The sequence below is a fragment of the Ornithorhynchus anatinus genome, chromosome 3 (assembly GCF_004115215.2).
Source record: "Ornithorhynchus anatinus isolate Pmale09 chromosome 3, mOrnAna1.pri.v4, whole genome shotgun sequence".
Classification (NCBI taxonomy): Eukaryota; Metazoa; Chordata; class Mammalia; order Monotremata; family Ornithorhynchidae; genus Ornithorhynchus; species Ornithorhynchus anatinus.
Window position 1 is genome coordinate 17,207,692 of NC_041730.1, and position 23,903 is coordinate 17,231,594.

Genomic DNA, 23,903 nt, shown 5'->3' on the forward strand with positions numbered 1-23,903 from the left:
CTGGGTTCTAATGCTCAATGTTCCACTTGTCTCCTGTGTGACCCTGGGCAAGTGAATTTAATTCTCCATGCCTCAGTTACCTCATCTGTAAATGGGAATTAAGACTGTGAGCTCTGTGTGGGACAGGGATTGGGTCCAACCCAATTAGCTTGTATCTGCTCCAGGGTTTAGTACAATGCCTGCCACATAGGAAGCATTTAACGAATACCACCCTCACACACCAGAAAAGTGCTTAGTGCAATGTTCTCTGCACGCAGTAAGTGCTCAATAAATGCCATCAATTAATCGATTGAGTTTTATGAATTCTGAGAAGCTGGGGTGAGGCATCCTTAGACAACAGGGATGGGAGAAGCAGGAGCTCTGGGCTGCACTTCAGTTCCGGCTTCTCTTACTCTCTGTGCTGCTACGCTGCTCCTGCTCTTCCCCCACATCCTGGGCTCCCTGGAGCAGCTCCCCCTGATCCCAGGCTCCTTGGAGCAGCTTCCCCCCCCCCCATCACCCAGGGCTCCTTGGAACAGTTCAGCCCGGTCCCGAGTTCCCTGGAGCAGCTCTCCACCCTCAACTCAGGCTCCCTGGAGGAGCTCTCCCAGCTTCACCCTGAGCTCCCTGGAGCAGCTCCCCCTGATCCCGGACTTCCTGGAGCAGCTCGCCCACCCGTACCCCAAGCTCCCTGGAACAGCTCCCCCAGCATCCTGGACTCCCTGGAGCAGATCCCCACCCAGGGGTCCCTGGAGCAGCTCCCCCTGATCCAAGGCTCCCTGGAGCAGCTTCCCTACCATCACTCAGGGTTCCCTGGAGCAGCTCAGCCCGATCCCGAGCTCCCTGGAGCAGCTCTCCACCCTCATCTCAGGTTCCCTGGAGCAGCTCTCCCACCTTCACCCTGAGCTCCCTGGAACAGCTCCCCCTGATCCCGGACTCCCTGGAGAAGCTTCCCACCCAAGGCTCCCTGGAACGGCTCCCCCTCCAATCCCACGTTCCCTGGAGCAATTCCCCCCTACCCCATCCTGGACTCCCTGAAACAGCTCCCCATCCTCCTGCCCAGTTTCCCTGAGTATTTATCCCTGCAGTTGCAGTTTCAACCTCCAAAAGTGAGACTTTTTATGGTATTTGTTAAGCGTTACTAGGTGCCAGGCACCTTACTAAGTGCTGAGGTAGATACAAAGTTGGACACGGTCCATGTTCCATGTGGGGCTCACAGTCCTAATCTCTGTTTTTCAGATGAGGTAACTGAAGCACAGAGAAGTGAAATGACTCTGCCAACATCACACAGCAGACAGGCGGAGGAGCCAGGATTAGAACCCAGGTCGTTTTAACTCCCAGGCCAGTACTCTATCCACTAGGCCACTCCGCTTTTCTGAGACTTGAGATTGTGCAGGCCCTCCCCATCTTCGGCCGGGTCGTGCGGTCAGGGGACACAATTCGTCAGGGTCCGTGGGAGTTCTGAGGCCTCTCTGGGCCTCGATTTTTCCATCTGTAAATGGGGGTGACGATCCTGCCCTCTCTCCCTTGCATGGGAACAACTGAGCTATGTAGGTGAACTGCCTTGAGTTTTTCAGCAGAAAGAAGCTAACAATAGAAATCCAAGGCAGCATCATTAAAGATATTAGAGCGCAGCTCACCCTGGGGGTTGCTCGCGGGCGGGGTGGGGTCACCTGGGTCCTCGGTGCCCTTGGGGTGACGTCATCCAGCCAGCGGCCAGAGGTCACCCCGGTCACCCACCGCCTTCCTCTTGCGCCTCTCTGGGCTGTGATGTGGTCAGCGGTGTGTCCAGGGGAGGGGCCGGCACAATGGCCTGTCCTCCACCGGGCTGGCGGTTTTGATGTCCTCATCGCACGCTGCTGGTCCGCGCCCTCGGCTCAAAGCCGACGAAGATGCCGCTCGTCCCGGGCTCCTATTGGCCAGGAGGGCCCCCTCCCCACCTGTGTGCACGCCACGGGGGGACCTGGGAGAGAGTCGGGGGCAGGGGAGGGGGGCCGAGGATGGGGAGCAGAGAGCAGGCCGGATCGGGCTGGGAAACAGAGAGAGAGAGGGAGGAAATGGCCTGCTCAGTGGAGACGATGCTGGGCTTTGAACAAACCACAGAAGGTTTTCGCACTTTTCAAAAGAGCTCTTAGAAGCAAATCATGCCCAGGGAGCAGGGGAGAAAGCTCTGTTCCCGGCAGCTCCTGATCAAACGCATTTGGTCAAAGGACCTTTAAATACCTTGAAAACCAGGTGAAGCGGAGTTCAATGGGCCTGGAAAGGGAAAATGCTGGTCGCTTGGTTTCTACCTGAGATTTGGGCTGTCAGGCGGCCAGCTTTGAGGCGGGTGGGGTCTTCACAGTGAGGCTGGAGAAGAACCAGAAAAAGGGCCCAGCAGGTGCTGGGGCAGGAGAGGAGGATTGGCGTGGACAGGTTGGGAGAAGAGAGTTGGAAACTACAGGAAAACTTCCCCTCCAGAGAGAAAAATAAGGGAGAGGGGCCATGGAGTAGACAGCATTGAGAGGAGGCTGATCGGGTGGAAAGAAAACTGGGGCAGAAGTTTGGACCCGGAAAGGAGAGCCGATGGCTGCTACTGCCCTGCTGGCCTCTCTCTGGTTTGGTTGGTTAGGGCTGCCGAGGTCTTCTGGAGAGGCTCTGCTATGCCCTCCCTCTCCCTTAGCCAGGAAATGGCCTTCCTCCCTTCTTCATCCCTCCTCCCAGCCCCACAGCACTTGTGTACATATCTGTAATTTATTTATATTCATGTCCGTCTCCCTCTCTGGACTATAAGCTTGTTGTGGGCAGGGAATGTGTCTGTTTATTGTTCTATTGTACCCTCCCAAGCGCTTAGTACAGTGCTCTGGGCACAGTAAGTGCTCAATAAATACGATTGACTGACTGCCTGACTTGGGACTCAGAGCGTGTGTGTGGTGGGTGGGAGAGGTGGGGGAGGCAGTGCTCAACAGACACACTGGCTACTTTTTTTTTAAAAAAAGGGATTTGTTAAGGACTTACTATGTGTCAGACACTATACTAAGCTCTGAGGTAGATACATGATAATCAGATCCCCCATGGGGCTCAGAGTCTAAGTAGGAGGGAGAACAGGTTTTGATTGGCCATTTGGCAGATGAGGGAATTGAGGCACAGAGAGTGAAATGACTTAACCAAGGTCCCACAGCAGGTAAGTGGCAGAGCTGGGATTAGAACACGGGTCCTTCTGACTCCCAGGCCCGGAGCACTTTCCACTAGGCCACGTTGCTTCTCTTAGGTGTGAGGAAGAGGGAAGAGGCGGAGAGACAGATGGAGAAGAGAGAGTGAATAGTGGGGTGGGACAATTCAATCAATCAATAGTATTTATTTAGCACTTACTGTATGCCGAGCACTGCCCTAAACGCTGGGAGAGTATTGAGGATCTAGGGTGGAGGCTTAGAGCCAAGAGGAGAGAGGGCATGGGGTCCTGGCACCTTAAGGCAGCGAAGCTTGACATGGAAATAGAATTTGAGGCAGTGTCTCCTTTTGAGGAGAGAGGACAGAGATGGCGCTTCTGGCTCATGGGCAGGGGCAGCCGCCCCTGCCCAGCTCAGGGAAGGGGGCCCACCCAACACTCCGGGGTCAGGTGGACCTAGTCCGCTGCACCCCTATCCCACTGCAGTGCCCTTCATCCCCACAATCTCATTCACCCAGTTCTCCAATTGGGGAAATTGAGGGAAGAAGGCGGAAAAACGATTCTCAGGCCTCTGCCTTCTCCAGCAGCCACGCCACTTTGGGCCTTGGGCACTGGAAATGTTTTTGGGGGGCTTTGCTGACCCCTGGGTTTTGTGAGGGTGAGCTTGGTTCTGCAGAGGTGGCAAGGGAGCCACTTCCTGGGGGGGAAGCTAGGAGAGGGCAGGGAATGAGAAATCCTTGTCTTACGTTGTCGAGTCGAGTCGCCTCCTACCCATAGCGATGCCATGGACACATCTCTCCCAGAACACCTCACCTCCACCTGCAATCTTTCTGATAGTGTATCCGTATAATTCTCTTGAGAAAAATATAGAAATGATTTCCCATTGCCTCCTTCCGTGCAGTAAACTGCCCTCGACTCTCTCCCGTGCCTCTGCTGCCCAGTACAGGTGAGTTTTAACTTGTGGCAGCTTGCCTTCCACTCACTAGCCACTGCCCAAACTAGGAGTGGAATGGATAGGCCTCTGCTTGACTCTCCCTCCCAGAGTTGAGACTGGTAGAGTAGTGGAAACTCTCCAGGTACAACCCTGAGGGGGGGGGAATCCTTAGAGAGCTGGGAATTAGGGATTCAGAGAGCAGGACATCTCCAAAGTTCCCACTTTTGAGGCTGCCCCCTCCCTCGCCCTACCCATCTGGGGAGGGTTGAGGGCAGATTGGAAGTTAGAGGGAGTTGTCTGTTTTGCCAGGAGGGGGAAGAAGAAGAGGAAAAGGAGATGGAGGAGGGAGAGGAGGAGTAGGAAGGAGAATGTATTACTTACCTGGGTGCTAAGCTTTCCTGGAGCTTCTGCTGCATTGGCAGTTCTCTCCTGCCCATGGAGATGATATTAATTATGGTATTTGTTAAGCGCTTACTATGTGTCAGGCACTGTACTAAGCCCTGGGGGAGATGCAGGCAAATACGGGTTGGACACAGTCCCTGTCCCATGTGGGGCTCAGTCTCAATCCCCATTTTACAGATGAGGTCACTGAGGCACAGAGAAGTAAAGGGACTTGCCCAAATCACACAGCAGATAAGTGATGGAGCTGGGATTAGAACCCATGACCTTCTGACTCCCAGGCCCACTACGCTTCTGCTGCTTGGGAGGAATGCTGTACTCATCGTAAGGAGGGGGCATGGGGGCACTCCAAGTGAAGCCGATGGGACGCAGGCCCCTCCCAGGGACTGAGCGAGAATCCAGGAGCCCTGCCTCCCAGCTCACTTTGGCAGGTTGGGAACTGGCTTCCGACCAGCTCCTGAGGGAGGTCAACAGGGTGGAGCCGGGATTAGAACCCGGATTAGAGAAGCGGCATGGCCTAGTGGATCGAGCGTGAGACTGGAAGTCAGAAGGACGTGGGTTCTAATCCTAGCTCGGCCACTCGTCTGCTGGGCAAGTCACTTAACTTCTCAGTGCCTCATTTACCTCATCTGTAGAGTGGGGATGAAGACCGTGAGTCCCATGAGGGCCATGATCTGTGTCCAACCTGATTACCATGTATCTACCCCAGCGCTCAGCACAATGCCTGGCACATAGTAAGCATTTAACAAATCCCAGAGAGAAAAGAACAACAACCCAGGTCCTTCTGACTCCTAGGCCCCTGCTCTTTCCACCAGGCCATACTGCCTCAAGAAATACCATTATTATTAAGTGGGCTGCCACTGCCCTGTCCTCTCCTAGTCATACTCTACAGGCTGCCCACCTCTAAAGACAATCAGGGCCCAGAGAATCGGTCATCGACCGCATTTACTGAGGGTTTACTGTGTGTACAGCACTGTAGTACATGCTTGGAAGGGTACAATAAACACATTCCCTGCCCACAACCAGCTTACAGTCTAGAGGGCTGCTGCCCCCTGGGGTAGCAAGGGTTGGGGGGTGAGCAAGAGGCTGCTGATGACCTGGTCTTGGGCTGAATCCAGGGAAGCGGGGGAGCGGGGGAGGGAGGGGAACCACCTACCCCACCCTCCTCTTGCCACTGCACATGGCTTGGCTGGAAGGGTGGGACCCGGGGGCAGGGGGCCAGAGCGTTGTTCCTACTGACCCTTCCTGGGACCGATGGTCAGAGGCTACGGTGTTCTAGACTGTAAGCTCACTGTGGGCCGGGAACATGTCCCCTAACTCTGTTGCATTGTAGTCACTCAGTCAGTCGTATCTGTTGAGCGCTTACTGTGGACAGAGCACAGTATTAAGTGCTTGGGAGAGTCCATTATAACAATAAATATTATATGGTTCTTGTTAAGCGCTTAAAATGTGCCAGACGCATTCACTGCCCACAATGAGCTTGCTGTCCCAAGAATGTAGTACAGTGCTCTGCACATAGTCAGTGCCATTGATGATCGGCACAAGGTAGGGCTCAATAAATACCACTGATCGATTATCCTGGGGGCTAGGGACTGTACTTGGGGAGGGTGGAGCTCCTTGCCTGGCAGGCAGGTGTGTGAAAGTGAGAGAAGCACTGGAGTTCCAGGTGTGCAGGGGCTGAATGATCATGGACTTGAATGAACTTCCTGACTTTGGGGGCTGTGAGATACTGAGGGTTTTAAAAACCAGAACATTCAATAAAAGGAAATATCTCCTCCACCGGAACAGCCTTCGTGGAGGTTTACTTGGAGAATTTCCTTGATTTCCTTATCTGTTTCTCAGCCGGAAAGCCAGTAGGAGGATGGGGGGCGGGGAGGGGGGGAGCGTGTGTGTGTGTGTGTGTGTGTGTTTGTGTGTATGTGTGTGCGTGCGCCCGCAAAGGGGTGTGGTTATGTTCTTCTGCTTGCCTGGGGAAGGGGAGCTTTGGAGCAGTGTGTAGGTGTGGTTTTTGTGTGTCTGTGTTTATGTGTGTGGATGTTGGTGTAGGTGTGGCTGGGGGGAGGGGGGAGATGTGGATGCCAATGTGGGTGTGAGGCTTCTGCATTTCCAGGCAGAGGGTAGAAATGATTGACCTCGGAAAGCGAACCGCTGCAGTGGAGAGGGGCTGCGGGGGTCCTACAAAGAGGAGGGGTGGGAGTGCGTTTGTGTATGTGTGTGCACGCATGCGAGCCCGTGTGCATCGACTAACCCTTTAACAACCGAGCGGGTGGGACGTGGTGCCTATTTGATCCCTAAAAGGGGCGGGGGGGGGCGTCAATTTCCTCGATGCTCTCCTACCAGGAAGTTTGTAAGATAATAATAATAATAATGATGATGATAATAATGGTATTTGTTAAGTGCTTACTACGTGCCAAGCACCCCTCTAAGCGCTGGGGTGGATACAAGGTAATCAGGTTGTCCCACGTGGGACTCACAATCTTTAATCTCCATCTTCCCCATTAATCCCCACTGAAGCAGCGTGGCTTAGTGGAAAGAGCACGGGTTTGGAAGTCAGAGGATGTGGGTTCTAATCCACCACTTGCCGGCTGGGTGACCTTGGCCAAGCCACTTAACTTCTCTGTGCCTCAGTTAAATGGGGAGGAAGACTGTGAGCCCCATGTGGGACAACCTGATGACCTCGTATCTACCCCAGCGCTTAGAACTGTGCTTGGCACATAGTAAGTGCTTAACAAATACCAGAATAATAATTTTCCAGATGAGGGAACTGAGGCACAGAGAAGTTAAGTGGCTTGCCCAAGGTCACACAGCAGTTACCCGAAAGGATTCGTGGGAATCCTCGGGGCCGAAGTGGCTGGGAAGGGGAAGGGGGGGTGCCTGGGAAGGGGGGGGACGGGACTAGCCTCCAGTGGGGTGGTGCCCCCCACGTCCAGTGAAATGTGGAGGCCGGGGTCCTCTTGCCTCACTACGCCCGATGGGTCCTTAGCCCATCGGTTTTGGGAGGAGAAGCATCGAGGCTCAGTGGAAAGAACACGGGCTTGGGAGTCAGAGGTCGTGGGTTCTAATCCCGCTTCCGCCACGTGTCTGCTGTGTGACCTTAGTCAAGCCACTTCTCTGTGCCTCAGCGACCTCATCTGTCAAATGGGGATGAAGACTGTGAGCCCCACGTGGGACACCCTGACTACCTTGTATCTCCCCCGGCGCTTAGAACAGTGCTTTGCACATAGTAAGCGCTTAACAAATGCCATCATTATTATTAGTATTCTCTGGGCCTCAGTTCCCTCATCTGCAAAATGGGGAATGAGACTGTGAGCCTCACGTGGGACAACCTGATGACCCTGTATCTACCCCAGCGCTTAGAGCAGTGATCCGCACATAGAGAGCAGGGTTTGTCTCTATCTGTTGCCGAATTGTCCATTCCAAGCTCTTAATGGCTCGTGGCAAAGGCTGTGGTGCCCAAGGATGCCAGTGCTCTGCACGTGGTAAGTGCTCAATAAATACTACCGAATGAATGAACGAACAAATACCAGCATTATTATTATTACCAGAGAAGCAGCGAGGCTCAGTGGAAAGAGCCCGGGCTTGGGAGTCAGAGGTCATGGGTTCCGATCCCGGCTCTGCCCCTTGGCAGCCGTGTGACTGTGGGCAAGGCACTTCGCTTCTCTGTGCCTCGAGTTACCTCATCTGGAAAATGGGGATTAACCGGGAGCCTCACGTGGGACAGCCTGATGACCCCGTATCGCCTCCAGCGTTTAGAACAGTGCTGTGCACATAGTCAGCGCTTAAATCCCAGCGTTATTAGTAGTAGTAGTAGTAGTAGTAGTAGTAGTACGGGGCGCCCCGGCTCCAGGTCCGCGCCGGGCGGGGATCCGGTCCCGGTTTTGGGGCGCGCTGGGCTCCGTCCCCGGGCCGGAGCTTAGCCGGGGCCTCGCGCCGACGCCCGCTCCGCGCCGCCAGCCGCAAAACCCGGCCTGCATCTCGCCGCCCCCTGGAACGGAGCGGCGAGGACCGGACCCCGGGCGGGCAGCGTGCCCGCCCAGCTGCCCACGCGGGCTGGCACACCGAGCTGGCCGTTGCCCGCCCCTCCTCCTTCGGACCCCGGGGAGGGGGTGGGGAATAGGAGGGATGGGGGTGCATCATCCGGGGCGGGCGGGGTGCCGGCCGTGCCCCGGGGGTCCTTAGCCCTCGTTGCCCACCTTGCCCTCCTTGGCGCCCCCCTGCCCACCCCCTGCAGGGCTGCAAAGCCCGTCCGGGCCGCCAGGGGGCAGCAGGGATGGTTGCAGCAGCAGCAGCAGCAGCAGCAGCAGCAGCAGCAGCGCAGCAGCAGCAGCAGGCTGGAGCCGGGCGCGCGCGCGTGCACACACACATATACACACTGTCTCTCTGTCTCTCGCACACACGCACGCATCCCTACACGCGTGCACACACACACACACACACAGAGCTAGCGAGGCTCCCGCACGCCCTGGCGCGGGGCGGCGGCTGGGCGTGCTTGGAGGCGCCCTCCGTCCCGCCCCGAGGTCAGCGTCGCCCGGCGCTCCCCTCCAGCCCGGTGCCCGGTGCCCGGTGCCCGGCCGGAGCTCAGGTCCTGCTGCTGCAGCCCCCGATGAGCCAGCTGGGCACCTCCGAGCGGGCAGCGAGCGGCTGGGGGCGGCGCTGAGCCCCCCCCCACCCTCCCCACCGCCCCCGGGGGGAGCGTCGAGGCCGGGACCATGTACCGGGACCCGGAGGCGGCGTCCAGCCCAGGTAAGCGGGGCCCGGGGAGGTGACGATCCCCCCGGCCAAGGGGGCAGTGCCAGCCGGGCACCGCCCCCCGACCCCTGCTGGGCCCCCCCCCCGGGTCCTCACGGGGTGGGAGGGGTGGGGGTCCCACACGTGTCCTCCCGGAAGACTGCGGACCGGCCTCCGAGCCCGCCTCCTCCGGGGAGTCCTCCCGGCTTCGCTCGCCTCTCTCCCCGGGCGCGGGCACCTTCCCCTCCGGGGGCGGCAAGGGCCAGGGACCCTCAGCCGGGGGTCACTCCAGGGGGCAGCGTCCAGTCCTCCCCTCCCCCGCCTCGCTGGGGGCGACCCGGGGTGGGGGGGGGACGCAGTCCCTGGGTGCCACCTGCTTCGCTAGAGGAGGGGTTAGGGGGCCCGGAGGGCGCAGGGGGAGTGAGGAAGAGGTCAAGGAAAGAGCGCGATGCCAAGCGCTGAATTGAAGGTATCCGCGGGCAGGTGGAAAGCCGAGCATGGCCATCAGAGAGGTCCGAGGATATAAGGTGCCAGGGCGTGTGGAATGGAGGGGAGGAGGTATAAGGGACAAAGGTGAAAGCAGAGGTGCCAGGCATTCTGCCCAGAGTCCTGGGGGAAGTGACCCAGGCTCCCCAAGCTGGACAGAGCCCCCCACCCCCGTGCCCTGGAATTCGGGCATCAACTCCGGAAGGCAACCCTGACCCTCACACCGAATGGGGTTCCCTTCTGGAACTCATTTGTCCCCTCCCTGGGATACCAGTTCTCCTTGGCACAGACAGGCGAACCTGCCGGCCCCACCCCTGTCGATTCTTGCCCCCCCCCCCCCGAGGGCTGGGGCACGATTCCAGGGACCCTGACCCCACTGCCTCCCCCCCCCCCCCAGCACAAGAGACGGCTTCGGGGAACTGACAACCCCCGTCTCCTCTGCTGCACTCGAGGACATGAGGGTCCAGAAGGAGGGGGAAGGTGGGGACCCCCGGCTGTGCTCTTTGGGAAGACTCGAACAGCCACTTGGGGTTGAAGATTGAATCGGGGGCGGGAGAGCGGTTGGGTGGGTGATGTCCCCCGGGGAGACACTGTCCACCTGGGGAGACACTGTCCACCTGGGGAGACACTGTCCACCTGGGGAGATGTCCTCAGCCTCTTCCGCACCCACCTGACCCTCGGTGAAGCCTCCTTCTTCAAAGGAGGAAGGGTGGGTCGCTCTCCCGAGCCCCCTCCCAACCAGTTTCAGCCCCCTTTCAATCACCTCTGCTCGCCCGCCCCTGTAGGGCTGGGGAATCAGTGGGCACAAGCTCTCCCTCTTCCTATCCCACTAAAAAAACCCCAGCCCATTGAGACCAGCAAATCATCCCAAGAGGGCGATTTGGGGGAGGGACCATCCACCTGACCCCTCTTTCCTCAGGAGCAGAGCAGCACCCCCCCCCCCGCTCCCTCCCCCGCACCCCATCCTGTTCCTGGGTCAGGGACTGGAAGGTTTCTTCCTAATTCCAGGCTCGCCCCACTCACATGGCTTAGCAGGCTGATGGCAAGGCTCCCCTGGGCAGCGTCTCAGCTCTCCCGGTGCCCGGCAGTCTCAGCTCAGTGCGCTGGGGAGAGACGGGGGGGAAGGGTCTCTGTTCCTTCCCCGAAATGCCAGCAACCCCTTTTCCTCGGTCTCCCCCGACCCCGTTCCTTTTGAGTGGCTCTCCGGCGTCCACCCAGCTACTGACCCTAAGGGAGCCACGGATGCCATGCCCCATAGAGAGCTCACTGCGCGCTCTTTCTGATCCCCAGGCAACCCCGCTGACTAGCCGCCGTGGCCCGTGTGAGAACAGGAAGGGGAGGTCACCAGGTCAGGGGTGCCCAGGGATGGAGGGTCCCCTGCGCAGCCTGGGCCCGGAGCCCGGTCTGCTTCAGGTGGCTGCAGCCGGCGGGGTCGGAGTGGCAATTAGAACAGGTGGACGTTGGTGTCCCAGCTGGAGGGAGGGTAAACTTCCTATTTCCCTGGATTTGCCCTGGATCCCGTCGCCGTCCCTAGCTTGACGGTTGCAGTGAGCAGGGCCCGGACCCGCCTGTCCTCCTCGCCTGCGGACCCAGGCCACTCTACCCTGGCCCCTACCAGCCCCCCGACCCCACCCCGCCTCCCCCAGGGCCCTCGGCTTCACACTGCCCTCCCCCCCAAGCTCTCTCCCTCTCCCCTGCTCTGCTGCCGTTACCCCGGGGATCCCAGGGCCCCACCCTCACCCCTCCCGGGTTCTCCCTCATCACCTCTGGGCCGGCACCAGGCCCAACAGAGACCTGCAAACTCATTCTCCTTGCGAGTCGGGCCCTATTCCAGCCCGCCCCTGCCCTTCTCCCCAGGGGCCGGACCCGCTGCACGCTAGCAACGACTCCTCCCTCTCTCCATCCTCCCTCCACCCTCCCTCCCCAGGACCGGTCCCCCCCTCCCCGCCATCCTGCTGCTGTCGGCTTTTTATTTCTGTTTATCCCTCCTCTCCCCGCCCACCGGTTTTTAGAATCCGCTCCTCCGGGTGGACGCTCAGGTGCTCGGAGGCGGCTGGGCCCTCTCCTGCCCTCCGCCCCGAGGTCTCTGGGCCGCACAGAGAGGGAGACGCTTCTCCCCCGCTGCCCCAGCTCTCCAGGGCCGGGGGAAGGGTGTGTGTGTGGGGGGGATCCCATCCTGCTCCTCCCCAGGAGGGCGTCCCTTCGCGGGGCGGGCCCCTCCCACCCCCCCACCCATCCCCGCCTGCCCCATCGGCCTGCGAGATCCCCAGGGTCGGGGGACCCCTCCCCACCGTCTCTCCCCCTCCTCCCTGTCCTCCGCTCCCCAGCCCTCCGGAGCTCCACTCCCGGGATCTATTATGGATGAATTCGGCAGGGAAAAGCTTTTGGAGAGAGCACGGCAAGGGACTGTGGGTAAAAGCCAGAGCGCATTGTACAGCGGAGAACAACTCCCTCTTGCCCTCCTGCATACACTATGCCCCCTCTCCCCTTTCCAGGCGGGGGGTCCTGAGATCTCCAACTCTTTCCCCCCCCCCGACGCACCTAATGCTGACCCTCCCCTTCCTCCATCTCCCCACACTGGCCCGTGTCCCCCCCACCAGTCCCTTGTCCTTTCTCCTGCCGACTCTCCTGCCTCTCTGCTCCTTTTTCCTTGGCATCCATCCCTCTGCCTGCCTGCCTGTGTCCTGCCTGGTCAGTGGTCGTGCAGCAGGACTGTAGGGGTCGGTGCTGCGGCGGGCCGCCCGCCCGAGGGGACCCTGGAACCCGCCGGTAGGAGACGGAGGGAGGGAGGGGTGACCTTGCGGTGAATCCGTGAGTCTGGAGAAGAAGAGGACACGTCTAGTGAGGGAGCCGTGGGATGACCGAGAAGGTGGGTGGGAGGGGGACTTTTGCGGGGGGTGGGCCTAGCCGGCTGGCTCTCCTTGCCCGTCCCCTGGGGACATCAGTTCTTAGGGATGGTTGAGGGGTCTCGCTGCCTGGGTGGACGGGAACCCTCTCCTCGCCGTGGGCAGGGAATGTGACCGTTGAATTGTTAGAGTGTACTCTCCCCAGTGCTTAGTACAGCGCTCTGAACACAGTAAGCGCTCAGTAAATACGATTGACTGACTGATTCTCCTCCCCGTCCCCGGCCGGCTTGACCTTTCCAATCAGCTGTTCCACCCAAACCTCAAGGCCGGTGTAAGGGTCTGGGGGCACTGGGGAAGTTTCCACTGCCCTTTTGACACCCCTAATCCGAGCCTTCCCCGCCCCCCCCCCCAATTTGGTAACACCCCTCTGAGGCCAATCAGTCATATTTGAGTGTTTACTAATGTGCAGTATCCTGTGCTTAAAGATCTTGGGAGAGTACAGTATAACAGAGACGTAGACGCGTTCCCTGCCCAGAAGGAGCTATCAGTCTAGAGCCCACATCCAGCCCTTCCTCTGTACACACATGGTTCCTCCCTGGCTCCTCTCTGTAGGGAGATTTCAGCCCAGTCCAGGGTCCCGGCAGGGAACGGCACATTGGCTGCCCCTGGTGGGCCCAGGTAGGTTGGTCCGGTGAGTGATGTGGACGTGCCCTGCTACTCTAGGGTGTGACACCAGGGCAGGACAGATGCCCCCTCTGCCAGGTCTAGGGAAGGGGTGGAGAAGAGGTGGGGGCAGTTAGAGGCAGGAGTTCCTCAGGTAGGAGGATGAGGGAGTGGTCAGTACAGGGCTCCCAGCGTAGGGCCGAGTGGCCTCTTTCAGTCAGCTGGAGAGAGGCTGGGCTGGGGTCTGGTCGTGGGGATTGAGGGAGTTGGGGGGTCTTAAATTGGAGACTGGACCTCCATAGTCAGGTCTTGGGCCTTGGTCCTGGAGGGAGGCGCCATCCTGGGGCGAGAGGAGGGAGGGTTGGGGTTCACGGGCTGCGCCGGGGAAGTAGAGGCTGGCTGTGGTGGGGCGGGTGGCCCGAGCTGGATGCTCTCCCCCCCTAGAGCTGGAGCGGTTACTGTGAAAACAGCCCTTTGGAGGTGGCCCCGGCCACTGGGCTGGCGCTCAAGGACGCTGGTCGAGACGGGGAGAGAAGTGGGGAGGGGAGAACCAGAGAGGTCTTCCTCGACCTGTGGCCTGGAGGGACTGGCTTTAAAGCAGTCCACCACCTTGCCCCCTCCTACCTCATCTCGCTACTCTTCTTCTACAACCCAGTCTTCACACTCCACTCCTCTAGTGCTAACCTTCTCGCTGGGCCTCGGTCTTGCCTGCCTCACCGCCGACCCCTGGCCTATGTCCTGCCTCTGGCCTCCTCAAATCCAACAGTTACTCTCCCCTCTTTCGAAACCTTTTGAAGGCACATCTCCTCCAAAAGGTCTTACCAGACTAGCCCCCACCCCCCACCCTTTCCTCTTCTCCCACTCCCTTCTGTGTCGCCCTGACTCGCTCCCTTTGTTCTTCTTCACTCCCAGCCCCACGGTACTTATGTTCATATCTGTAATTTATTTATTTCTATTGATGTCTGTCACCCCCCTCTAGACTGTAAGCTCGCTGTGGGCAGAGAACGTGTCCGTTTATTGTTGTACTGTAGTTTCCCAAGCGCTTAGGTCAGTGTTCTGCGTAGAGTAAGTGCTCAATAAAAATGATTGAATGAATGGAGCTGCTGGATTGGCGGGGCGGGTGGGTCAGGTGGAAGCAGGTGGCGGGGAGGCGGAGGCAGCAGAGCAAGGGTGGGAAAGGCAAGGGAGGGGGAGTGTAACAGGCGAGGAATACACTAGGGAGAGGGAATGGGAACAGCTGGAGAATTCTCTGACTCCAAAGGCAAAGGCCCCTACCGCCACCCGCCCCCTCCACCTCCTGCCTTGTCCCAGGCTGGCATGGGGGTGCCAGTGGAGGCATCTGGGGATAGCCTGGGGTGAGCAGTGGGCAATCATGGGGAGAGGTCCCTGTGGGCTCAGCAGCCTCCTTTCCCTGCCTCCTTCCCCCAACCCTCCTCCCTTTTCACTCTCCATCTTCCCCAGGGAATTTGAATCTTTATTGAATCTGAAGGAGCATTTTCAATAATAGCTTCCCCTAGGGAGTTGAGAAAGAGGCAGCAAGTGGGAGGGGTAAGGGGAGTTGAGGAAAGGCGGGGAGAGGCACTGGGGGGCTGGGCTCAGGGCTGGAACCTCTGGAGTAGCTGGGGCTGGGCTCAGGGCTGAGGATGCTGGGGGACTGGGGCCGGGCTCAGGGCCGGAGGCCCTGGGGGGCTCGAGTTGTCGATGAGGGGCAGGGGCCAGGAGCGGGGGGGCGTGAGTCTGCAGCTGGGTTGGGGGTCACCTCAGTGGCCTAAAACGGTCTAAGTGGAATCCCTGCCGGACCCTGGGTGGCATCCGGTCTACAGGGTGGCTGATCCTGCCCTCAGAGAGGGCATCCAGGGAGGGTCTGCTAGGGGGATGGCTCAGGGCCAAGAATGAGTCGGACCTGTTTGAGAGGTCACTGCCCTGGCTGGGGGCCCGAGTCGCACAAGGGCCGGTTGAGGCCAGGGCATCCGCCCGACCAGAGAGCTGAGCCAGGGCCAGCCGAGTCCAGAGAACCCACTCTGCCAGAGCTGAGCCGGGGCCAGCCGAGTCCGGGGTGCCCGCCCTGCCAGAGAGCCAAGCCAGGACCAGTCGAGTCCAGGGTGCCTACCCTGCCAGAGAGCGGAGCCAGGGCCAGCTGAATCTGGGGGGTCCGCCCTGCCAGAGAGCTGAGCCAGGACCAGCCAAGTCTGGGGTGCCCATCCTGCCAGAGCACCAGGCCTGGGCCAACTGAGCCTGGGGTGCCCTCCCAGCCAGAAAACTGAGCCCGATTCCTACTTCAGCACTTCCACCTCCCCTAAGCACTTAAATCCCCACAACGATATAGCACTTATGACCATAAGTGATCACAGGAGGAGCAGTATAACCTAGGGGGAAGAGCACGGGACCGGGAGTCGGGGGACCTGGGATCCAATTTCGGCTCCCTCACATCCCTGCTGTGTGACCCTAATCAAGTCTCTTAACTTTTCTGTGCTTCAGGTTCCTCATTTGTAAAATGGGACTCAATTCCCGGTCTCCCCACTACTTAGATTATGAGCCCCAGGTGGGACAGGGATTGTGTCTGACTTCAAAATCCCATATCTAACCCAGCACCAAGTATGGTGCTTGGCACATAGTAAGAGCTTAATAAGTACCACGATTATTGTAATTGGCAGAGAATTGGCAGAGCTTATGGGGGTAGGGTGGCGAAGGAGCTTGCAATGATTCAGGGGTCCATCAGACCCAGCGTCGTGAACGAGACCTGGGATGGGAGGACCGGAGAGCTGGCAGGATTCAGGAGTGTGGGCGTTTTCCACTTGCTGGACTGCAGCAGGGGCGTTGCCCTTGGTGCTCCTGTGGGATTCTGGTTGTGGTGCGGACACGGTGGGCATGCGAGTGTGGTCAGTTCTGGCTGGGGGCAGAGGTGTCTAGGGTGCTGGGACATATATGCTGGACAGCGAGCATTTCCAGGTGAATTGGCATGGTCCCGGCTGAGAGTGCGGCCTGACAGATGGCTGCGGGAGCCTCCCATGGACACTCATGGCGACATGGGCTCGTGTCCCATGTGTGGGCAGGGCAAGGAGCCGGGATGCATTGGGTGTGGAAGTGGCTGGGGTGGGCTGCCTTTGCCTCCTGCCACGTAGAGGCGTATCTCTGCCATAGGGAAGAAGCTGCATGGCGTAGTGGATAGAGCATTGGCCTGGGAGTCAGAAAGTCATGGGTTCTATTTGTGCATCCGCCATTTCGCTGTGTGACCTTGGACAAGTCACGACACTTCTCTGGGCCTCGGTTACCTCATTTGTAAAACGGGGATTGAGACTGCGAGCCCCACATGGGACAGGGATTGTGTCCAGCCCGATTCACTCGTGTCCACCCCGACGCTTAGTACAGGGGCTGGCACATAGTAAGCACTTAACAAATACCACAATTATTATTATTATTATAGGCCTGACTTCTTTCCTCTCCATCCAAACTGCTACTACACTGATCCAAGCACTTTATATCCCGCCTTTACCATTCCCTCAGCTCCCGCTGACCTCCCTGCCTCTTGTCTCTCCCCACTTCAGTCCGTACTTCACTCTGCTGCCTGAATCACCTTCTAAAAAAACTGTTCAGTCCACACCTCCCCCCTGCTCAAGAACCTCCACATCAAACAGAAACTCTTTACCATCTGTTTTAAAGCACTCCATCAGGTCTTCTGGTTCTATCTTACCTCAGTGATTTCATAATACTAATAATAATTGTGGTATTTATTAAGCACTGTGCCAGGCACGGTACCGAGCGCTGGGTTAGGTACAAGATTTTGAAGTTGGACACAATCCCTGGGATTCACAGTCTGAGTCTAACTAAAACCCAACCTGCACATTCTGCTCTTCTAATGCTAACTTCAATCTCAACTATCTCACCGCCGACCCCTTGCCTAATTCCTCCCTCTGACCTGCAACTCCCTCTCCCTTCGTATCTGACTGACCACCACTCGGCCCACCTTCAAACTCCTACTAAAATCACATCCCCAAGGGGCCTTCCCCCAACTGAGCCTTCGTTCCCTTACTCCCTCTCCCTTCTGTGTTGCCTATATCCTCGAATCTACCCTTCAAGCACTTGATATTCATTCAATCATATTAACTGAGCGCTTACTGTTTGCAGAGCACTGTACTAAGCGCTTGGGAGAGTACAATGCAGCGTGGCTTAGTGGCAAGAGCACCATCTTGGGAGTCGGAGGACGCGGGTTCTCTAATCCCGGCTCCGCCACTCGTCTGCTGTGTGACGTTCGGCAAGCCACTTAACTTCTCTGTGCCTCGGTTCCATCTGTAAAATGGGGATAAAGACTGTGAGCCCCACGTGGGACAACCTGACTACCCTGTATTTACCCCAGCTTTTAGAACAGTGCTTGGCACATAGTAAGCGCTTAAATACCATTATTATTATTAATAATAAACAACAACAGACCCGTTCCCTGCCCACAATGGGCTTACAGTCTAAAGGATTTGATATTCACCCCAACCTCGGCCCCACAGCACTCATGTACAGATCCGTAATTTATTTGAATGTCAGACTCCCCTTCAAGACTAAGTTCCCGATGGACAGGGAACATGTCTACCCACTCTGTGCATGGTACTCTCCCAAACTCTTTAGTCCAGGGTTCTGCACACAATAAGCACCCAATAGATACCTTTGATTAGTAGGGTGGGGTGAACAGCCCGTGAGGTGATTAGGAGCAGGGGTCCTGGAATTGGGGCACCTTGTGGGGGGGGTGGGAGACAGGGAACAGAGGGAGGGAGGGGCTTGAGGGTGTGGATGATGCCTGGCTTGCAGGGCAGAGGGGGCGGGCGGCAGCTGGGTGTCTGTAATAACTGCTAATCTGAGTGCTGTGTGAGCTGTAAACAGCGGCTAATGAGTTTATTTGTGGTGAGGTGTGGGGAGGCGGGCCAGGGAGGTGCTCCTGGGGTGGGGGGCTGTGCACCTCCTTCCCAGCTGCTGCTGCAAACAGTTCCCCCCCACCCTCCCGCCGGGCTCCGTTCTACTCAGTTTCCCTTGTCTCTCTACTTGCATCCACCCCAGCGCTTAGTACAGTGCCTGACACATGTACAACAATTATTATTATCGTTAGATCGTAAGCTCACTGTGGACAGGGAATATGTCTGTTATATTGTACTCTCCCAAACGCCCAGTTCAGTGCTCTGCACGAGGTAAGCGCTCAATAAATATCCTGGATTGACGGACTGGTGGACCTGCCCTCGCTGGGGGTGGCACCGCCGTCTCGGCTTGTCAGTAAGCGTTTGATCCATGCTGTGATGAACCATGCACCGAGCTCTGTGGTAAGTGCTGAGGCGAGTACAAGATAATCCTTCCAGGAAGAGTCCCTGTCCCACCAGGGGCTAACAGACTAATTAGAATAGTGATGGTATTTGTTAAGCGCTTACTATGTACCATGCACTGTTCTAAGCGCTGGGTTAGATACAAGGTTATCAGGTTATCCCACGTGAGGCTCATAAGCCTAAGTGGTGGATAGGCCAGAGCCCGGGCTTGGGAGTCAGAGGTCGTGGGTTCTAATGCCGGCTCCGCCACTTGTCAGCTGTGTGACCTTGGGCCAGTCACCTAACTTCTCTGGGCCTCAGTGACCTCATCTGTAAAATGGGGATGAAGACTGTGAGCCCCACGTGGGACAACCTAATCCCTCGTATCTACCCCAGTGCTTAGAACAGTGCTTGGCACATAGTAAGCACTTAACAAATACCAACATCGTCATTATTATTATTAGAGGTAAATAGCGGTACATAACAGAGAGCAATAGCTATAGAACTCTGCCTTCCTTGGAGGGAAGGGAAATTCAGGCCCATTGGAGGACTCTCCCATCATCCATATATTCAATCGTATTTATTGAGCTCTTACTGTGTGCAAAGCACTGTACTAAGAGCTTGGGAGAGTACAACAGAACAATGAATAGAAACATTACCTGCCCTCAACGTGCTTGGGCAGAGGGAGAAAGAAGCTAGAGATACGTAAGTGGGCAGCGGGAAGAGGAAGAGCGAGAGCCAGCCAGGTGGCCGGGCCATGGCAGGAGAGAGGAGGGCAGGTGTCCAGACCTGGGCTGGCCCTCCAGTTGCCACCATCACCACCGTGGCCCTTGGGGAGAGCCACTGCTGCTGTCATGACAACGGTTATGTGGGGAACCCGCTGCAGCTTCAGTGTCCCTCGCCTGGTGACATCTGCCAGCATGTTGAATCTCAACAACGATCTGCCCGACTTGGGGCGGGCAAGCCAGCACAGTGCCCTGCCCAGTGGGCACCTGCTCCATGGGCACTGTTTTGGGGGGTTTTGTTTGTTTCTTTTTCATGGTATTTAAGTGTTTCCTATGTACCAGGCACTATACTGTGCGCTGAGTTACATATAAGACACACGGGACTCAGGTTGGACACACGGGACTCAGACCTTGTCTGTAAAATGGGGATAAAAGTGTGAGCCTCATGTGGGACAGGGACTGTATCCAACCTGATGATCTTGTATCTACCTCAGCACTTAGACCGGTACTTGGCACACAGTAAGCGCTTAAATTGCAATATTATTACTATTATTTTCGTTTCAATCTCAAATTTAGAGATGAGGGAACTGAGGCAAAGAGATGTGACTTGCCCAAGGTCACACAGCAGCCAAGTGGCAGAACCAGGATTAGAACCCATGTCTCCCGACTCCCGGACCCTTGCTCTTTCCACTAGGCCATGCTGGCCAGCCAGCTGCATCAGAAGAGATGAGCAGAGAGTCAAACGACAACCTCTTCAGGGCATTGTTCCCCAAAGCCGGAGGCCTGAGAGGGTTCTGGGCGCTGGGGAGAGAAGGAGGTGCTGAGCAAGTTCTGGCATTCAAAAGAATCAATCAGTCAATCAGTGGTATTTGAGTGCTCAAGCAGCATAGCTCAGTGGAAAGAGCCCGGGCTTGGGAGTCAGAGGTCATGGGTTCGAATCCCGGCTCTGCCACTTGTCAGCTGTGTGACTGTGGGCAAGTCACTTCACTTCTCTGTGCCTCAGTGACCTCATCTGGAAAATGGGGATTAAGACTGTGAGCCTCACGTGGGACAACCTGATTTCCCCGTATCTCCCCCAGCGCTTAGAACAGTGCTGTGCACATAGTAAGCGCTTAACAAGTACCAACATTATTATTATTATTAGAGCACTGTACTAAGTGAGAGTTGGTAGACTCATTCCCTGCCCACAGTGATCTTGCAGTCTGGGGGGGGGGGAAGAAAGAAGAGGAGAAAGTGGGGTTGTTGGAGCCCCAAGCCAGCCCTTAGGATCCTTCTAATTGCACTCCCCGTAGCCCAGAGGTCCTGTTGGAGAGGACCTCGGTGAGGCTGTTGGCCCCCCCATGGCTCTTTTTAAACCTCTTTAGTTTCTGCTTTGGTTGGGAATGGAGTAGCCAGGCTGGAGCAGAGGAGGGGGTGCTGGAAGCCAGCCAAGCAGGGGCAGGATTTTAGAGTGGGCCTTAGGCCGGGGGAAGGTGAGACTGCGGGGTGAGAGGTGGCGTACTCAAAGCTCCAGTGAAGGGAGAGGAAACTCTAGAGCGTAAACTGCAGGACTTCCCAGTGGTGGCAGAGAGAGTTCTAGAGCTGGGGCTGATGGAGGGGAAGTACAGGAGGGAGTCCGGAGCACTGGGCACTGAAGAGGGATGGGCAGGGAGCCCGAAGGTCTGGCTCTGAGAAGGTATGGATAGGGAGACCAGAGCACCAGGAACTGAGGAGGGATGGGCAGGGAGACCGGAGCACTGGGCACTGAGGAGGGACGGGCAGGGAGACCCCAAGGTCTGGGAACTGAGGAAGGACAAGTAGGAAGACCAGGGAAACAGGCCGGGAGACCAGATGTTTGGACTCTGAGGGAGGATGGGCAGCGGGAGGAAGGGGACAAGGCCAACCAGCCCCCAACAAGTCAGTGGTCCACAGGGAAGGTGGGTGGGGGTCAGGAGAAGGAAGCCGGTGAGACCTGGACGGTGATGGGTTGGGGAGAGCTGTGCGGCTGATGTGTCCAATTAAATTACTTCCAATCTTACCGCGGCACCGGCTCCCGACGGGGCCCTGACTACAGATCGGATCCGTCTCATTACCGTAGGAATCGGGAGGAGCCGGGCAGGGGGACGGCTGGACGGCTTTCCCTTAGCCAGTGGTGTCTCAGCTTGCCGGGTCTCAAGCCTCCAGGGGAAGACCACCAGGTTCCAACTCCTCCTCTCCACCTGGACACCATGACCAGGCCTGGGGACTCTCTCCTTCCCGTCTGAGGACCCGCTAATGTTTTCTTGCCTGGTTTTCCCTCTCTTGCTTTCTGCAATAATAATTAATAATAATTGTGGTATTTGTTAAGCATTTATTGTGTGTCAGGCGCTCTACTAAACACTGGGGTGGGTAAACCCCCTTTTCCTCAGCTCCCCCTCCCTTCCGTGTCACCTTGACTCGCTCCCTTTGCTCTTCCCTCACTCTCCCTGCCCCATAGCACTTATATATATGTGTATATGTGTATATATCTGTAATTTTATGTATTTATATTGATGCTTGTTTACTTCTTTTGATGTCTCTCTCCTCCCTCCCCCAGACTGTAAGCCCACTGTGGGCAGGGATTGTCTCTCCTTACTGCTGTTTTGTACTTTCCAAGCACTTAACACAGTGCTCTGCACACAGTAAGCGCTCAATAAACATGAATGAATGAATGAATACCAGTAAATCGTGTTAAACATAATCCCTGTTCCATGTGGGGCTCACAGTATTAATGCCAATTTTATAGCTGAGGTAATTGAGGCCCAGAGTAGTGAAGTGCCTTGCCCAAGGTTACACAGTGGACAAGTGGTGAAGCCATGATTAGAACCCAGGCCTGTGCTCTGTCCACTACATCATGCTGTTTCTCATGTCGGGGCAGTTTGGCCCTGAGTAGGACAATCCCCTCCCAACCTCCTCCCTTAGCCCAACCCCTCCCATGGACTTCCAGGGCTCAGCTTTTGGCCAGTTAGGCAGGTGGACTTACCTCTTCCCGCTCCCCACTCATCCCCTGCTCCCCAGAAAAGTGAACTTGGACTTGTCTGGAGCCTGAAGTGAAGTTCTCCCACCGCCCCCGCCGATCTCATTCGGTAACCCTCCAGTCTCCGGTCTGGAATGGCCCCGGCTATTCAGAGCTGTCTCCCGGCAGTCTGACTGGATCTCCCTCCCCCCAAAACCCCACGAGTTCCCTCCAGCTCCTCCACATTACCCACTCCCCCTCCCCACAACACCCCACAAGTTCCCTCCAGCTTCTCCACATTCAAGGATGGCTTCTCTCAAGTTGCTGCCAAAATAAGAAGCGAGCCTGAATACAAAGATCTTGGGCCTGAGAGTCTGAAGATCAAGGTTCCGATCCCAACCCTGCCACTTGTCTGTGTGACCTGGGGCAAGTCCCTTCACTTCTCTGGGCCTCAGTTTCTTCATCTGTAAAATGGCAACAATACCTGTTCTCCCTCTTATTTAGACTGCAAGCTCACACTGAAGAAGCAGCATGGCCTAGTGGATAGAGCAAGGGCTTGGCAGAAGGACCTGGGTTCTAATGCTGGCTCTGCTACTTGTCTGCTGTGTGACCTTGGGCAAGCCACTTCACTTCTCTGTGCCTCAGTTACCTCATCTGTAAAACGGGAATTCAGACTGGGAGCCTCATGTAGGACAATGACTCTTTCCAACCTAAATATCTTGTATCCACCTCATTGCTTAGTACGGTGCCTGGCCCATAGTAAATGCTTAGCAAATGCCTTTAAAAAAATGGGGGACAGAGCCTGTGTTTGACCTGATTATTTTGTATTTAGATTGTAAGCCCAGTGTGGGCAGGGATTGTCTCTCTTTATTACTGAATTGTACTTCCCAAGCTCTTAGTACAGTGCTCTGCACACAGTAAGTACTCAATAAATATGATTAAATGAATGAATGAATCTACCCCAGTGCTTGGCACAGAGTAAGCCCTTAACAAATACCACAGTTATTATTATTATTATTATTAGAAGTAATAGTTGTAGTGGTTCAGATCTGGAAGCATCTGCTCTTCCCTTGTCTGTTCCCACTGTTGTTAATAACTGAGCTCTGGACTATATGATGAGTGATGTTGTTGTCGTGCCGTCGAGTCGTGTCCGACCCATAGCGATGCCATGGACGCATCGCTCCCAGAACGCCCCACCTCCATCGGCAATCGTTCTGGTTGTGGATCCATAGAGTTTTCTTGGTAAAAATCCGGAAGCGGTTTACCTTTGCCTCCTTCTGTGCAGTAAACGAGTCTCTGCCCTTGACTCTCTCCCATGCCGCTGCTGCCCGGCACAGGGGAGTTTTGACCTGTAGAAGATGGCCTTCCACTCGCTAGCCACTGCCCAAGCTAAAAATGGAATGGGTAAGCCTCTGCTTGACTTTCCCGTAGTCGAGACTGGTAGAGGACTGGAAACTCTCCAGGTGCGACCCTGAGAGGTCAAAGAGTGATGAGAAGGGGTTAATTAGAGGCAGGTCTGTCCTCAAGTATCTTACAGTCTGTTGGGGAGAGAAGATAGACGTGGATAAGATATACGTACAGCACACCGATGTGGACGCCCAAAAAAATGTCTGTATATGGTAAGTAGCTAGAGACACGGCGTAGTGGATAGAGCACAGGCCTGGGAGTCCGAAGGTCATGGGTTCTAATTCCAGCTCTGCCACTTGGCTGCTGTGTGACCTTGGACAAGTCACTTCACCTCTCTGTTCCTCAGGTACCTCCTCTGT

General features: G+C 56.6%; 1 protein-coding gene, 1 long non-coding RNA gene and 1 other non-coding gene across 10 annotated transcripts in view; 1 reads left to right on the forward strand and 2 right to left on the reverse strand.

The window, feature by feature from the left end:
* Positions 1-1,982: 1,982 nt before the first annotated feature.
* Positions 1,983-11,810, reverse strand: LOC114810191. 2 transcript variants are annotated; one of them, XR_003757916.2, is made up of 3 exons: positions 11,677-11,810; positions 10,698-10,777; positions 1,983-2,008 (listed from the first exon to the last, which is right to left on the reverse strand). It is a non-coding gene; the product is annotated as an uncharacterized LOC114810191 (long non-coding RNA). The 2 variants fall into 2 exon arrangements; XR_003757915.2 differs by lacking the exon at positions 1,983-2,008 and adding an exon at positions 4,234-4,490.
* On the reverse strand, positions 4,084-4,221 carry LOC114810950. The gene has a single exon (XR_003758639.1). It is a non-coding gene; the product is annotated as a small nucleolar RNA SNORA7 (small nucleolar RNA).
* The window catches only part of SYT7 (synaptotagmin 7), a 97,640-nt gene continuing 82,572 nt past the window's right edge, over positions 8,836-23,903 (forward strand). For 2 of the 7 annotated variants that reach the window (XM_029060904.2, XM_039911392.1), the window contains exon 1: positions 8,836-9,203. In XM_029060904.2, the coding sequence (XP_028916737.1) occupies positions 9,170-9,203 (34 nt within the window). In that variant the 5' untranslated portion in view covers positions 8,836-9,169. The remainder of the gene's footprint in view (positions 9,204-23,903) is intronic. The other 5 variants (XM_029060906.2, XM_029060905.1, XM_029060907.1 and 2 more) reach the window with 4 other exon arrangements.